General features: G+C 47.1%; 1 protein-coding gene across 1 annotated transcript in view; it reads left to right on the top strand.

Annotated features, from left to right (window-relative positions):
- The first annotated feature begins 353 nt into the window (after positions 1 to 353).
- Positions 354 to 14,095, top strand: part of ABCA13 (ATP binding cassette subfamily A member 13) — a 369,975-nt gene continuing 356,233 nt past the window's right edge. The window contains 1 exon segment of the mRNA XM_040644577.1: positions 354 to 503. Within this exon segment, the coding sequence (XP_040500511.1) occupies positions 354 to 503 (150 nt within the window).

Genomic DNA, 14,095 nt, shown 5'->3' on the forward strand with positions numbered 1-14,095 from the left:
CCGAAATGGAAAAGATTCTGGTCGGTGATTTGTGTGATAGCTGGAGTGTCAGGGGAGGGGAGACAGAATTCCACGCAATTCATATCAGGGCCAAGGGGGTCCGCGTGACCGTGAATGCTGCAGCTTCCCGCCGCTCGCCCCAGCTGTGTGCGCTCTTGGAGACGTGCGCGCACGCGCGCGGGAAAGGGCCCCCGAGGCTGCCCCCAGTAACCCAACCCTTCCAGCACCAGGCAGCCCATGAAAAGGCAAGATTTCTCAACAGAACAGAACAAGACAAGAGGGACATTCGATGCCCGCCGCGCTCAGCCACCAGTAATCTGTCTTGCATCACTCACTTTTGTTGGGATTGACTAATGCGCGCCCGGCCTTCGCCCGGATCTGCAGATATAAGCCCAGGCTTCTCTGGCTTCCTGACTGAGAGCAGGAGGAAGGGCATGGGGCCGGCGGAGCGCCAGTTCGGAGCCCTGCTCTGGAAGAACTGGCTTTGCAGACTCAGGCATCCGGTGAGTGCAGCATGCCTGCCTGAGGGTCCCCGGAGAGGGCGAGGCGCAGGGATCGGAGGAGATGGGGGACGGGTCTGGCCTGCCTGTCCCCCTCCGCAGGGAACCGGGGGGAGGTCGCCTGTGTTACTAGACTCAGAACCTTCCCTAAGGGCCGAAGTAGCCAAACCGTCACAACCAGGCTGCGCCGTCTTGTCAGAAAAGGGCCAGTTGAGAAAAACCCTAAAAAAAAATAAAGGTGGAATTTGAACCATAATTAGTGTTTCAGGGGCCTCTGCAGATCCATCTGGTGGAAGGGACAAGGCCTAAATAGTATGTTACAGGTCCCGACCCCAGCACCCCAGGGCAGGAGGCTGCAGTGTCTGTCACCAGAAAGAGCACGAGCCATCCACTCGCTGTTAATTCCCAGCTTTTTGGAACTGTATCCAAAGGACATTGCGAGGGGCTCCTTGAGTGGATTGGAATTGCTCAAACCAGCCTTGTGCTAATGTTACATAAACACCTGTAAGTAAAGGTTTTGATGATGCAGAAATCGCCTGCCTATCACGATGGCGACCTCTCCTTTATTTCTAACTCCACCAGATTAAAATTAACACAAGCCAGTGTCGCTTCCAGCAGAAATAGGTCTGCAGCCGTGCCCACAGACCTCTCAGATTTTAAGGGCCACACTCTGCAAATGGGGTTTTCCTGCTGACCCACTCTTCCGTTTGAAGGCACTCGGTAACTGACACTGAATTTCATTTTGCCGTTATCCAGAACATTCTTTCTTCCTCCAAATAAGGTGAACGTCAGGAAAGGTGTTTTCTTTCTCATGCAGAGACCTTCCCGCACGACTTCGCTGGGAAATTTGCATAAAAGTTGTAAGATCAGGAACCAGCAAGCGAGGCTCTGTTCTTTATTGTTAGTGCCCTGGGGTCTGCGTAGGTGTTTTTCAATTTATGAACCTATTTTACTGACATCTAGGTTTTGAGGAACTGAGCCTATTTCTGTAGGAAGGAATGTCCCGGCTGGAAGTTAATCTGCCAGGTACCACAATTTCTGCTTTTTGTCTATCATCTTGGGGGGGGTGGCAGGGACCGTCTACCCTGAGGCCTCAGGTGTTTCGGTGGTTTAAACATAGCCATGGTGATTAATGCCGCTGAGATGAGCACGCTTGTTAGACAGAAATACTCGACTCCTTGATTTATCTGACGATGGCTCCTTTAAGTGCCGTCCTGCATCCCGTCCTTCTCTGCCTTGTTTTTCTCGTAGTATTTTTCACCTGACGACATACTACAGATTTACTTATTTGTTGCCTTTCTCTGGAGCCTGCCTCGGTATCTCAGATCCATGGGAGCGGGGAGTTTTAGTCTGATTTGTTGGCCAACATATTCCCTAGCGCCCAGATGGTACCTGGCACACCACAGGTGCTCAGTAACTGTTGGCTGAAGGAGGGAAGGAAGAGAAGAATATGGGATTTATGGCATCTCTGTTGGCTGCTAGCTGCTGGACGAGCCAGACAGACGTGTGCCCTGCCCTCAAGGAGCTGGAGCTCGGGGCCCAGAACAGCAGGGGGATAGATTACCTATTTAATGAGCGCCTTCTGGGGATAAATCCTACAGATGTCCCTGCACAAATGGGAAATGATACTTGCGCAAAGTTATTTAGCACGAGCGAAATAGACAAGCTTCATCACAGGGAGTAGACACCGCGGGGTCCGGAACCGATGTTTCCATGGTAAATAAGGTGCAGGCACTGTTCCTAGGATGAACACCCTGGAAGGAACCATTACCACGGATATGCAGACCAAAATCTCGTGCTGTTTCTATATTTTCTGTAAAAAACTGAAATCTTTTTATACACGTGGATTTATATATGCTCTTTTATCTTCATTTCATTATATTTTATTATTGTAGTTCTTTCATTTTTTTTAAAGATTTTATTTATTTATTTATTTGAGAGAGAGAGAGAGAGATGCAGAGATAGTGAGAGAGAGCAAGAGAGGGCAGGAAAGGGAGAAGCCGGCTCAGTGCTGAGCAGGGAGCCTGATGTGGGACTCGATCTCAGGATCCTGGGATCAGGACCCGAGCCCAAGGCAGACACCTAACTGACCAAGCCACCCAGGCGCCCCTATTGTAGTTCTTTTAGAAAATGCTCTATTATGGACAATTGACACGGAGAAAAATAGAATAGTGTAGAGTAGATGAATAATAACCTTCATCTTTATCTCATACATAGCTTCATAGATTGCCGACTTTCTACTCTTCTTGGGGAAAAAAATGACTTGAAGTAGAAGAATGGTTTTATAACTATTTTAATACCACTTATTTTTTTTCTTCTGATTTTTATCTATTGCACAAAGGGCACTATAGCAATGAGGAACACTTTAAAAACCCTCTAAAGATGTCATTATCCTAATGAGTCTGCTGCTTCTTTGGGCTTTTCTTGTCCTAACGTGTTATTTTTACATAATGAAAATTGTAGGCTTTTGCTTTTTGCTTTCACTTAACATGGAAGCCCAACGTTTAGAAAGTTTCTGTTTGGGGGCGCCTGGGTGGCACAGCGGTTGGGCATCTGCCTTCGGCTCAGGGCGTGATCCCGGCGTTATGGGATCGAGCCCCACATAGGGCTCCTCTGCTGTGAGCCTGCTTCTTCCTCTCCCACTCCCCCTGCTTGTGTTCCCTCTCTCGCTGGCTGTCTCTCTCTCTCTGTTGAATAAATAAATAAAATCTTAAAAAAAAAACATTAAAAAAAAGTTTCTGTTTGGTCTTCATATTTATGGGTTTTATCACAAAATAGTTCATCAGTTGGATGCATATAGTTTTTTTTTGTTTTAAAGATTTTATTTATTTATTAGAGAGAGAGACAGCCAGCGAGAGAGGGAACACAGCAGGGCGAGTGGGAGAGGAGGAAGCAGGCTCCCAGCGGAGGAGCCCGATGTGGGACTCGATCCCCGCCCGGAGCTGAAGGCAGACGCTTAACGACTGAGCCACCCAGGCGCCCCGCACATAATTTTTTTTTTTAAAGATTTTATTTATTTGACAGAGAGAGAGCACAAGCAGGGGAAGAGCAGGCAGAGGCAGAGGGAGAAGCAGGCTGCCTACTGAGCAAGGAGCCCGATGCGGGACTCGGTCCCAGGACCCTGGGTTCATGACCTGAGCTGAAGGCAGACGCTTCACCGACTGAGCCACCCAGGCATCCCAGGATGCATGTAATTGATTCAAGCGTTTCCTTATGCTGGACAGTAAGGTTCCTCCTGGTTCTTTTGTTGGGCATGACATCTTTATTCTGCCTGAAGGACACATCCTCTGCTAGGTCATTTCTCTTGAATGAACTTCCTGGAGCTGGTTTCTAGGTCAGAGGCGAGTGCCCTGGGCCGGGCACGTCCAGAGCAGGTGCCCCCAGGAGCGCCTGCCTGGGCCGTTTCCAAGCAATCTGGCCAACATTGGCAAACAGCCCCTGGCCGGGAGCCTTGCCGCATGAATTTATATACGCGCTTTTGCATTTCATATTCACTGTAAATGAGTCTGATGCATCGCTTTTTGCTGTAGTAATTTAATAACAGCAAGAAGAAAGACTGGGATGTCTCGTTGTTCTGCAACTTTTGGAGGTTTCCCGTGTTTTATTAAGAGGGGGGCTGACCCATCGCCCTCCCAGGTGGATGGCACTGCTCCCCCCGTCCGCCCCTCAATCACGGAGCAGGGACTGTTCTCGGAGTCCCCTGCGTGTCTTAAAATCATAGTCTCTGCTCTGCGTTTTTAGTTGCCCTCTCCTTTAGTGAAAACGGCTGCAAACCTTTTGGGTTTGCTGAACTTCTACTGAAGACTTGGGCTAGTGGAGGGGGACTGGAGCATACCTGAGCGCAAGGACAGCATTGTCCTAAACACCTGTGGTCCACTCCCAACTCTGGGTCAGAGGGGGCTGATGGAAATCACAAAACTCCACCCGCCACCTAGTCAAATAGGAACCCACTTTCACCTGCTGACACACCCACTTGTACCTCGGAGCCCTCCCTGCCTGTAAAGCACTGGATTGTCGCCTTCAAGGACCACGTGTCTGCACACTCGCTCGTGGACACAGACAAGGGTGACGGGGTCTTCGCCGGAGCTGCTCCTTCTGGTCCGGCTCCCAGGAAGCCCCGAGGCTGAGTTAGCTCCACACCGTGGGCTCTCCACTCAGCACAAAGCCAGACTGGAATTCCTCCCCGCTCCCATGGAAGAGCCCCTAGTAAGCCCACCTCAACCCGGGCCGAGTCCCTTAGGGCTGGTCCTCGAAACCACCATCTCGGAAACCACTGTTCTGGTTTCACACACGAAGAACCAATTCTCGGGCTCCTGGGAGGCTCCGTCGGTGAAGCGTCTGCCTTCGGCTCAGGTCATGATCTCAGGGTCCCGGGATCGAGCCCCGCATCAGGCTCCCTGCTCAGTGGGGAGCCTGCTTCTCCCTCTGCTGCTCCCCTTGCTTGTGTTCTCTCTCTCTCTCTGTCAAATAAATAAATAAAATCTTACAAAAAAAGTAAAGAAGAACGAATTCTCGAGCCGAGCTTTAGCGACTGCAAACCCCAGAGCTGTTGTATGTACGTGTGTGTGTGTGTGTGTGTGTGTGTGTGTGTGTGTTTTCCTTTTATGAGATCTGAGTTTTTGTCCATCCCTGCACGGAGGTGCTAACCAACCTAACCTAACGTCCCAACATAATTTCCCTTTGGAAACAGCGTGCTGGTCACGATTCTGTATTTTTCTATTTTCAAGAAATTATAGCAATCAAGTCCCAAGAGTAAAGTAGCTCTTACTTCTTTTGGAAATTGTTTAGGTCTTAGAGAGTGATGTGGCTGGGTTTGTATAATTACAGCGTATCGATTGTTGCCAGAATCGCTCTAAAGGTCTATAAGAGTGTTCACTGGAACCGGAGGGTCAAAGGTTAGGAGCTGACCTCTTTGCTAGGAAGGTTGGAAAAAAGATGAAAGGTTGGCTCCTGACAACATGCTATGGTTGTATGTATTTTTTTATTACGTTCAGTTAGCCATTGTATAAAACATCACTGGATTTTGATGGAGTGTTCAGCAATTCGTTAGTTGTGTATAACACCCGGTGCTCATCACAACACGTGCTCTCCTTAATACCCATCCCCCACCCCTCCCTTCTGTAACCCTCAGTTTGTTTCCCGGAGTCCAGAGTCTCTCATGGTTTGTCTCCCTTTCTGATTTCTTCCCATTCATGTTTCCCCCTCCTTGTCCCTATGATCCTCCACACTATTCCTTATATTCCACATATGAGTGAAACCGTATGATAATTGTCTTTCTCTGCTTGACTTATGTCACCCAGCATAGCACCCTCCATCCATGTCGGTGCAGACGGTGGGTATTCATCCTTTCTGATGGCCGAGTAATACTCCATTGTATATACGAACCACATCTTCTTTAGCCAGTCATCTGTTGAAGGGCATACAGTTGCATATTTTTAAAAAATGACAGAATAGGGGCTCCTGGCTGGCTTAGTCGGTGGAGCACGTGACTCTTAGTCTCGGGTTGTGAGTTTAAACCTGTTGGGTGTAGAGATTAAAGATAAAATCGTTTAAAAAATAGCAGAACAGCTTTATATTAGAGGAGATGAGACAGTTTAAAAGTGTTCTCCACATCAAGGCCCCAGTTTAAGAACCCAATAATATCCAGTCTTTCTTTCTTTCTTTCTTTCTTTCTTTCTTTCTTTCTTTCTTTCTTTCTTTCTTTCGATCTTATTTATTTATTTATTTGAGAGAGAGAGAGCAAGCAGGGGAAGGAACGGAGGGAGAGGGACAGACAGACTCTGTGTTGAGTGCAGAGCCTGACGAAGGGGCTCGATCTCGTGAACCTGAGATCATGACCCGAGCAGAAGTCTGTACTGGGACGCTTAACTGACTGAGCCACACAGGTGCCCCAGAGTATCCAGTCTTTCAAAGGTGCGGAAAACCAATTAGGTTTCAGGAACAAAGCACCCATTTTCTCTCTTCCCAATGTGGTTTTTTGTCAGGGTGGAAAGGAAATAGTAACCCTGTGTATATTGCTTTTCTGCTGAAAATGTTACCAACATATGGGAGGGGAAAATGGTGAGATCCTCAAAAGGCTAATTCTGGAAGATTTTTTTTTAAAGATTTTATTTATTTATTTGAGAGAGAGAGGGAGAGAGCATGAGCAGGGGAAGGGACAGAGGGAGAAGCAGACTCCCCACTGAGCAGGGAGCCTGATGTGGGGCTCGATCCCAGGACCCCGAGATCCTGATCTGAGCTGAAGGCAGACACTTGATGGACTGAGCCACCCAGCTATCCCTAGTTCTGGAAGATTTTATTTAGAATGGTGAATTTGTGTGGCTTCCATGAAAAACAAAGACAAAAACAAAAGCAACAATAACCGAACAACCAAAAATAAAAAAGCAGAGCCCTCTTCTTTCCGGAGAGGTGTTTCCTCCTTACTCAGGAATGTGGGTCTTGTTGGGAAACCCGGAGTTTCCCTGGTTTATTTACCTTGACCTCACAGAAGCCTGAGTTTTCAATTACAAGAAAGATTAACAAAACAAAACCAAACCTAACCTACCTCCTGGTAACAATAACTCCAGAGACCAGGGACAAGGGGCACCTCAGGCTTATTTTATGAGCTTGTATTGGAGACCCAGACTGTGTCCTGGGGATCATGTAAACTGGGGAGTGCATTCATTTTGTCACCCTGGGACTCTGAGGTCAGCTCTGTGTTTGCCACTCAGTTGCACCTGCCCCCCTCCCCTGCCACCTCTTCCCCTTGGCTGAATCAACACTCACCTGAGGGAGGGACACTGTTGTGCTCAGTCCCACCTTGGTCACTGGTGTCCTGGACCAGGTAGCTGGGGCTTGTCCCCAGGTGGTGCTCACAGGCACCTGTCTCCCTGCGGGATTGAAGCCAGAGCTCCTGGCAGAGCTCCCGTTTGAAAACAACCACTCCTTAGGGATGGGGGGAAGAGGCAAGGAGGTGTGTGCCCGCTGCCCATCCTGACCTCTGTCCCAGACTTAGGGATCCCCGCTGTGTGTGGGACACGAGGCTGCTAAGAGGGACCCACATGGAAGGTCAAACGGAGTTGTGTGTACCCTCAGGGGGCCTGTGGGCATGGAGTCTTTCCTCGGCCCCAAACACAACGATGTTAGGATAAATTCCACATAGTGATATGTCTGAGCCAGAAGGCACTCACACCACCTTCCATCGCTGTGGGTCATGCTACCCCCAGCCGGCTTCCTTTCAGAAGGGATGTGCGGGTCACGTGGTGCCAACTGGTGTGTCCAGTGCTGTGTCCTCCCAGCCCGTGGTGGCCCTACTGTGTGGGTGCATGTGGTCTATGCTGGTCCACTTTGTCCACGTCCAGTGGCATAGTAAGGTTTATTCGATCTTCTCTTTTGAGAGGTTACTGTAAAAAGGAACATAGTTATCTGTATTTTCCCTTATATAAATAGCCACAGGGGCACCCGGTTGGCTCAGTTGGTGGAGCGTGCGACTCTTGATCTTGGAGTGGTGAGTTCGAGCCCTGCATTGGGGGTAGAGATTACTTAAAAATAAAATCTTAAAAAAATAATAAATTGCCCATCAAATTCTTTTCCAATTTCATAATTAGGAGGCTGGTGATTTTCTCCTGTGGTTTGGCTGCTGAGACCTTGCTGTGTGGATGGCAAGTACCTCTCCCCCCCCACCCCAATAGCTGTCCTTCTCCATGTTTGTTTGTTTCTCTATTTGTATGGCTCAGACTCAGTTTGTGTATCTTGCAATATCACCTTTCCTTTTTCTTTCAAATACGTCTTTTATAGTTTCAAAACTGCAGATAGTATTCTTTTTTTAATTTTAAAAAACTTTACTTATTTATTTGAGAGAGAGCACAAGTGAGTGGGGTGAAGGCAGAGGGAGAGGGACAAGCGGACACCCCACTGAGCAGGGAGCCCGATGCGGGACTCCATCCCAGGACCCTGAGATCATGACCTGAGCTGAAGGCAGACGCTTCACCAGCTGAGTCCCCCGGTGCCCCTGTAGGAAGTATGTTTTATTGACACACAGGTTTCATCGATGGTCTACTCGCTTCTGGTTTCACTAGATTTGAATTTACTCTGTTTTTGACTTCCGTCTACTTAAGGTATACTTGTGGGCACCCTGCAAAGCTTTAGTTTATCTTTATAAAAATTACATCCGAATTCAGGGCGGTTGACCCCCTCCCCCCTGTGCAATGTCTCCTCCCTGTCTTGTGGTCCCTAAAAGCTTATTTTGTCATGTATTTTGAAACGTGGTCGAGTCTGCTTTTGGACATCGGCAGTAGGCCCTATATAATGTTTAATGCATGAGTGTTAAAAGAAAAGCAACTGTTTTTCAATATAAAGCTTAAGAAGCCATAACAGTAAAAAACAAAAGGGAGGCGAGAGAGCTGGTCCTTCTTGTTCGGTCCCAGCTACCTCAGTGGCCAGCATAAAGATTTGCATGGGCTCTCTTGGGGGGGAGTATTGAACTCTGATGGAGTGGTCCCAGGAGTCCCAGCTCCGAATGGCAACGGCTTGAGGCCAACTGGGCTGACGGTTTCTCTTTTCTTTTCTTTTCTTTTTTTTTTTTTTTTAAGATTTTATTTATTTATTCGACAGAGAGAGACAGCCAGCGAGAGAGGGAACACAAGCAGGGGGAGTGGGAGAGGAAGAAGCAGGCTCATAGCGGAGGAGCCTGATGTGGGGCTCGATCCCATAACACTGGGATCACGCCCTGAGCCGAAGGCAGACGCTTAACCGCTCTGCCACCCAGGTGCCCCTGACGGTTTTTCTATGTTGGTTTTGACTCGGGCTTTGTTTGGACCCGCTCTTGTTGCACTGTTTTATAGCCAGGACCTCGTAATACTTCTGGGAAAGTCTCCTCCTCTGAGAGGCTGGCATCCGGAGGCCCGTGCGCCCCAAAGAGACACAATAGAATTTCACCCTCTCCGCAAAGCCCTTTGTGTCCAAAGATGAGGCAGCAGACTGATTCCATGCTTTGCTTCAGCTTCCTTGATATTCTAAACTTGTTGTAATGTTTTCCTCCCCGCCCAGCCAATGGGTCTCATGACCACCTTCTCCCTCTGAAAAGCCCTCCTTCCTTCTTGATTCACTGACGGTTTTATTTTTTGTCCCAGGGGTGTTTTATTCTTTGTGGTTTTCAGTCGTAACCGAAACCGTGTGCTGCCCGAGCAACCTGGGGGATTTAAGGATGGGTTTCATTAAACTCAGCCCGTAAGATGTTCTGTTCAAGTAAGACGGAAAAGGATTTATTTCATGTACGTTCCATCGCGAACTAGTTCGAGGATACTGGGCAAAATCATGATGATTTCTGTCTCAGATGCGGAAAATTGGCACGAAGTTCCCTACCTGGCTGGTGAAGGCTAAGATAGTGGGTGAACGTGAGCTTGCAGATGGCCCAGGGCTCTGGAGAGGCTATGAGGACAGGACTCGGTCATCCTCACGTGTGCGTCCCCAGAAGAGTCCCCCGCATGGATGCGCACACGTGCACGTGCTCCTTCCTCCCAGGCAGGGACTCGGCCATGTGTGTTTCCCCAGTGCCCGACACATGCTACACACTTCCTGATGAATGAATGAATGAATGAAAAGTACACTGACTTTAGGGGCGCCTGGGGGGTTCAGTTGGTGAAGCGGCTGCCTTCAGCTCAGGTCATGATCCCGGGATCCTAGGATCGAGCCCCACATTGGGCGTCCTGCTCCGCGGACAGGCTGCTTCTCCCTCTCCCTCTGCCTCTTCCCCTGACTCCCTGTCATGCTCTCTCTCTCAAATAAATAAAATAAAATACAATAAAAAGTACACTGACTTTTAATGCTCCTGTGCATAGCAATTTAATGATCCGTTCTCCTACTTTTTTTTTTTGCATGACTTCCGTTTTTTCCTTCACAAATAATGGAAGCGTTCTTGAGGATGCCTCTGATTCATGTATGTAATTACCTTCTCAAAAACTATTAGCTTGAACCTTTTATTTTTATTTAAAGATTGTATTTATTTATTTATTTATTTTAGAGAGAGAGAGAGAACGTGTGTGCTCACATGAGCAAGGGGAGGGGCAGAGGGAGAGAGAGAGAATCTCAAGCGGATGCCATACTCTGCACGGAGCCTGACACGGGGCTTGATACCAGCACCCTGAGATCACGACCTGAGCTGAAATCAAGAGTCGGACGCTCCACTGACTTGAGCCAGCCAGGCGCCCCTGTAATTCTCTTTCTGTATTTCTATCACTTGTTTTATATTTCTTGAGGGTATTTAATAGGTTTATAAATGCATTATTGCATCTTCCTATTCTAAAACTTCTTTTATTATGTAGTGATCCTTTTTCTATATCTAAGTATATTGTCCTAAAGCCTCCTGTCTGATTTCACCAGCTCATTTTAATATGTACCTTGTATGTCTTTTTCATCTCTCTTTTTTAAAGAAATTGTTTTGTTTTTTTAATCAATTAATTAATTAATTTTACCTGGGCTCCACACCCAACATGGGGCTTGAACTCACGACCCTTCGATCAAGAGTCCATCAACAGTCACATGGTCTACTGAATGAGCCAAGCAGACACCCCTCTTTTTCATCTCGTTAGTTCAACCAGTCTGTGTCCTTATATTCTAACTTTATCTGTTCCAAATAACATATCATTGTTTTAAATCAAGCCTGAAAATCCTGGTCTTTCAAACAGTGAGCTTAATCCAAGCATTTATTGAAATCTAAGCCTATTATTTGCAAGTCTCTTTCACGTTGATCTCGAGTTGGATAACTTGGTTTCTAATTCGCTGAAAATTTTCTTTCACCGTCATTCTTGAGAGGTCTTTTCTCTGGGTACGTAATTCTAGATTGATCGTATTCCTCCAAGCAGTCTACAGATATTTAATTATCTTCTGGTTTCTTGCTATTGATGAATTCTTGGCAAGTCTAACCATCCCTCTGAGGTAGTGTGGCTTTATTTCTTGAATTGGTATTGAAATCTTTTCTTGGACTTAGTTGAGGTGATGGTTTTAAAGTGGATTTGTGTTTGCTGGTAAATGTTATATTTCCTTTATCAATGGAGTTGTGTCTTTTGTATGTTCTAGAAAATTCTCAGCCATGTGTAGACTATTGCCTTGCCTGTCTCCCCTCCATTCCCCTTGAGGGGACTCTCCTCTATAACTAAATCTTACACTTAAGGATTCAACTTATGACTTCGGTCTTCTCTTTGATTTATTTTTTTGTCCCTCTCCTCGTCCCAGCTCTCTGGAGATCACTTTCTGGAAGACCAGCCATGCAACAAAACCTCTGTTCTCATGGCAGGAGTCCTGTTGCTTCTAGTCGGTGTGCTGCTGGGAGCAGAAGTGACGTTACTGGATTTTAAAATTTGTCCCATTCTTATTTTGGCTGGATTTCATCTCCAGGATTTGCCCCCTCAGGGTTCATGGTTAATGAATGATCTGTGTTCTTTTATGGTGGAGAATATATGTTATGTTGGTTTTTCACTTAAGGGCCATTTTGGTTGGTTATCGTATTTTTATGACACTTTTTCTTTGAACTTTGCCAATCTTGATGCATTGGCATCTGGGGCTGAATGTTATCGGGGTATATTTGAAGCTGGACTGATTTTCCCCCTACTTGTTAGTAAGTTGCTTTCTTTCTCCCCCTCTGCGTACCTGTGGTCTTCTGCCTTTACCTTTGGAGTTCAAAAGCCATGTTCAGCTATAGCTTATTTTTCCCCCCTGAATTACAGCATACTTTTTCAGTCTTCACATAAAATCTTCTCCATTTCCAAGAAGTTCCCCTGAGTTCTATCTCTGGGCATATTTTTTGTCCTGTTTGTTGGATTCTCTACTTCAGGGACACTCTTCTGTGTTTATAATCCCACCTTTAACAATGTTTTAAAGAAAATCACTGTTATCTCAAGTTGTTTCTCTAACGTAGAAATCAAAATTTAACCAGCATCTCTTCTCTCCGTGTGGTTTCTAAATCATTTAGAATTCCGCAGGGATGATTCCGTCATTGTTATGTGTTCCTTAGATCTGCAACCTCTCTTTCATTTACCAGCTTTTTTTTTTTTTTTTTTTTTTTTTGGAGCTCTTGTTTTTTGAAAGGTTGTTCTTATTAAATTGCTTTTCTTTATGAAACAGTTGTAAAGAGACTCTCCACTTCCTTTGTGTTGCTTACTTCCCAGTCGTGCCTCATGACCTGGTTTGCTTACTTGTTTCTTTGCCTCCAGAATGTTTAGACAGCTGTTTCGCTCTTCCCTTTAATCTGATTCATTCTTGGAGAGCTCAACTGGATGTTATATTTGTTCTCGACTCTTTTTGTTAATCTGAGACCAGTTTGATTTCTCCTTCAAACTCTAGTGCCATCTCTGAGCACACACCCTGTATGTGCCGATTTTCTGTGCCAGGAGGGAGGGTTGGGATGAGAGTGGAGATGAGTGGGGGGCTCACCCCCAACGAGATGAGATGCAGACATTATTACACCAGATGGGCTCTGTGCCTGCTTTGGGATTTTGTCCAGTGTTTTATGCCCTGTTCACTGCATCCAGTTGGGGAAATTGTTCTCCAGCTCTGGATTCTTTCCACCTGATTATGTGAAGCCCTGGAAGCTTCTTCAACAGACTCAGGCTCATTGCTCACTTCTTTGTTGCGTTTATCGTTCCCAGACACATTTCCCTGCCTCCTGCCAGAAGAAGGAGGGAGGCGACGCCTTCGGAGTGCCTACCCCACAGATGCGGGTGTTGGGGAGGGTCCCGGGATAACATCTCTGGAGTTGGCCGGGCTGAGTCGGGACTGACCGTGGTGGGCTTGCTTGATGGCCTCCAGACACTTGTTTCTTGGCTTTTTGTAGCTTTTGTATTAGAGGAAGACAAGTTGTCTTTCTCCTCTACCTTCTTTTCTTTTCCTCTTCTCATTCTGTCTGGGAGAAGAAAACGTCTGTAAGGAAGTTCCAATATTTTACGTGTGTGTGTGTCTGTGTATGGAGAGTTAAGTTCTCGGCAAATGCCAGCCTTTCAGCTCTGGTTTTAGGAACCAAGGAGGGCCATGCACGGAAGTCACGGTGAGGGCCACTGTGGGATGTGGAAGTTGGGGTGCAGAACTGGACACTTTTGCCATCTCCCGGTGGCAGTTTCCCGCCTGGGACTCCACTGCGTGGTTACCTGACTGGGTGGCTGGTGTTTTGCGAGTGGAGATGGGTTCTCCAGCTGATTATTTTTCTTGAGAGCCTTGGCCAGCATGAGTGCGGTTTGCTCGGCCCTTCCTAGCGCAGGGAAGCCACTCCCGGTGGGCCTGACGTGTGGGCCTCGGTGGGAAGCATTCCCATTTAGCAGGGATGGGATTAGAAATGTCAGGCAGGACTGCAGGATAAGAAGGACACAGGAGAAGAAACACATGATACAAAACTGCGATGAGAAAGAGCAGGCCGCCTCTGCGCCTCTGGAGAAAGAGTCCCATGAAAGGAGGTGATTCACGCGCTCACAATGGGCAGTGACACAGCAGAACCGGGTGTTTGGATACGTAGCTTCTGAACGGAGTTGTTTCCGATTCGGAACAAAGGAAGATGTTTCCCACCTGCGTTTTTCAGGGCAGCCAGTGATCAGCTTGTAAATAAAGAAGTGAGATACCATTTTTTCAAG

Source organism: Ursus maritimus, unplaced genomic scaffold, assembly GCF_017311325.1.
Source record: "Ursus maritimus isolate PB19 unplaced genomic scaffold, ASM1731132v1 scaffold_3, whole genome shotgun sequence".
NCBI lineage: Eukaryota > Metazoa > Chordata > Mammalia > Carnivora > Ursidae > Ursus > Ursus maritimus.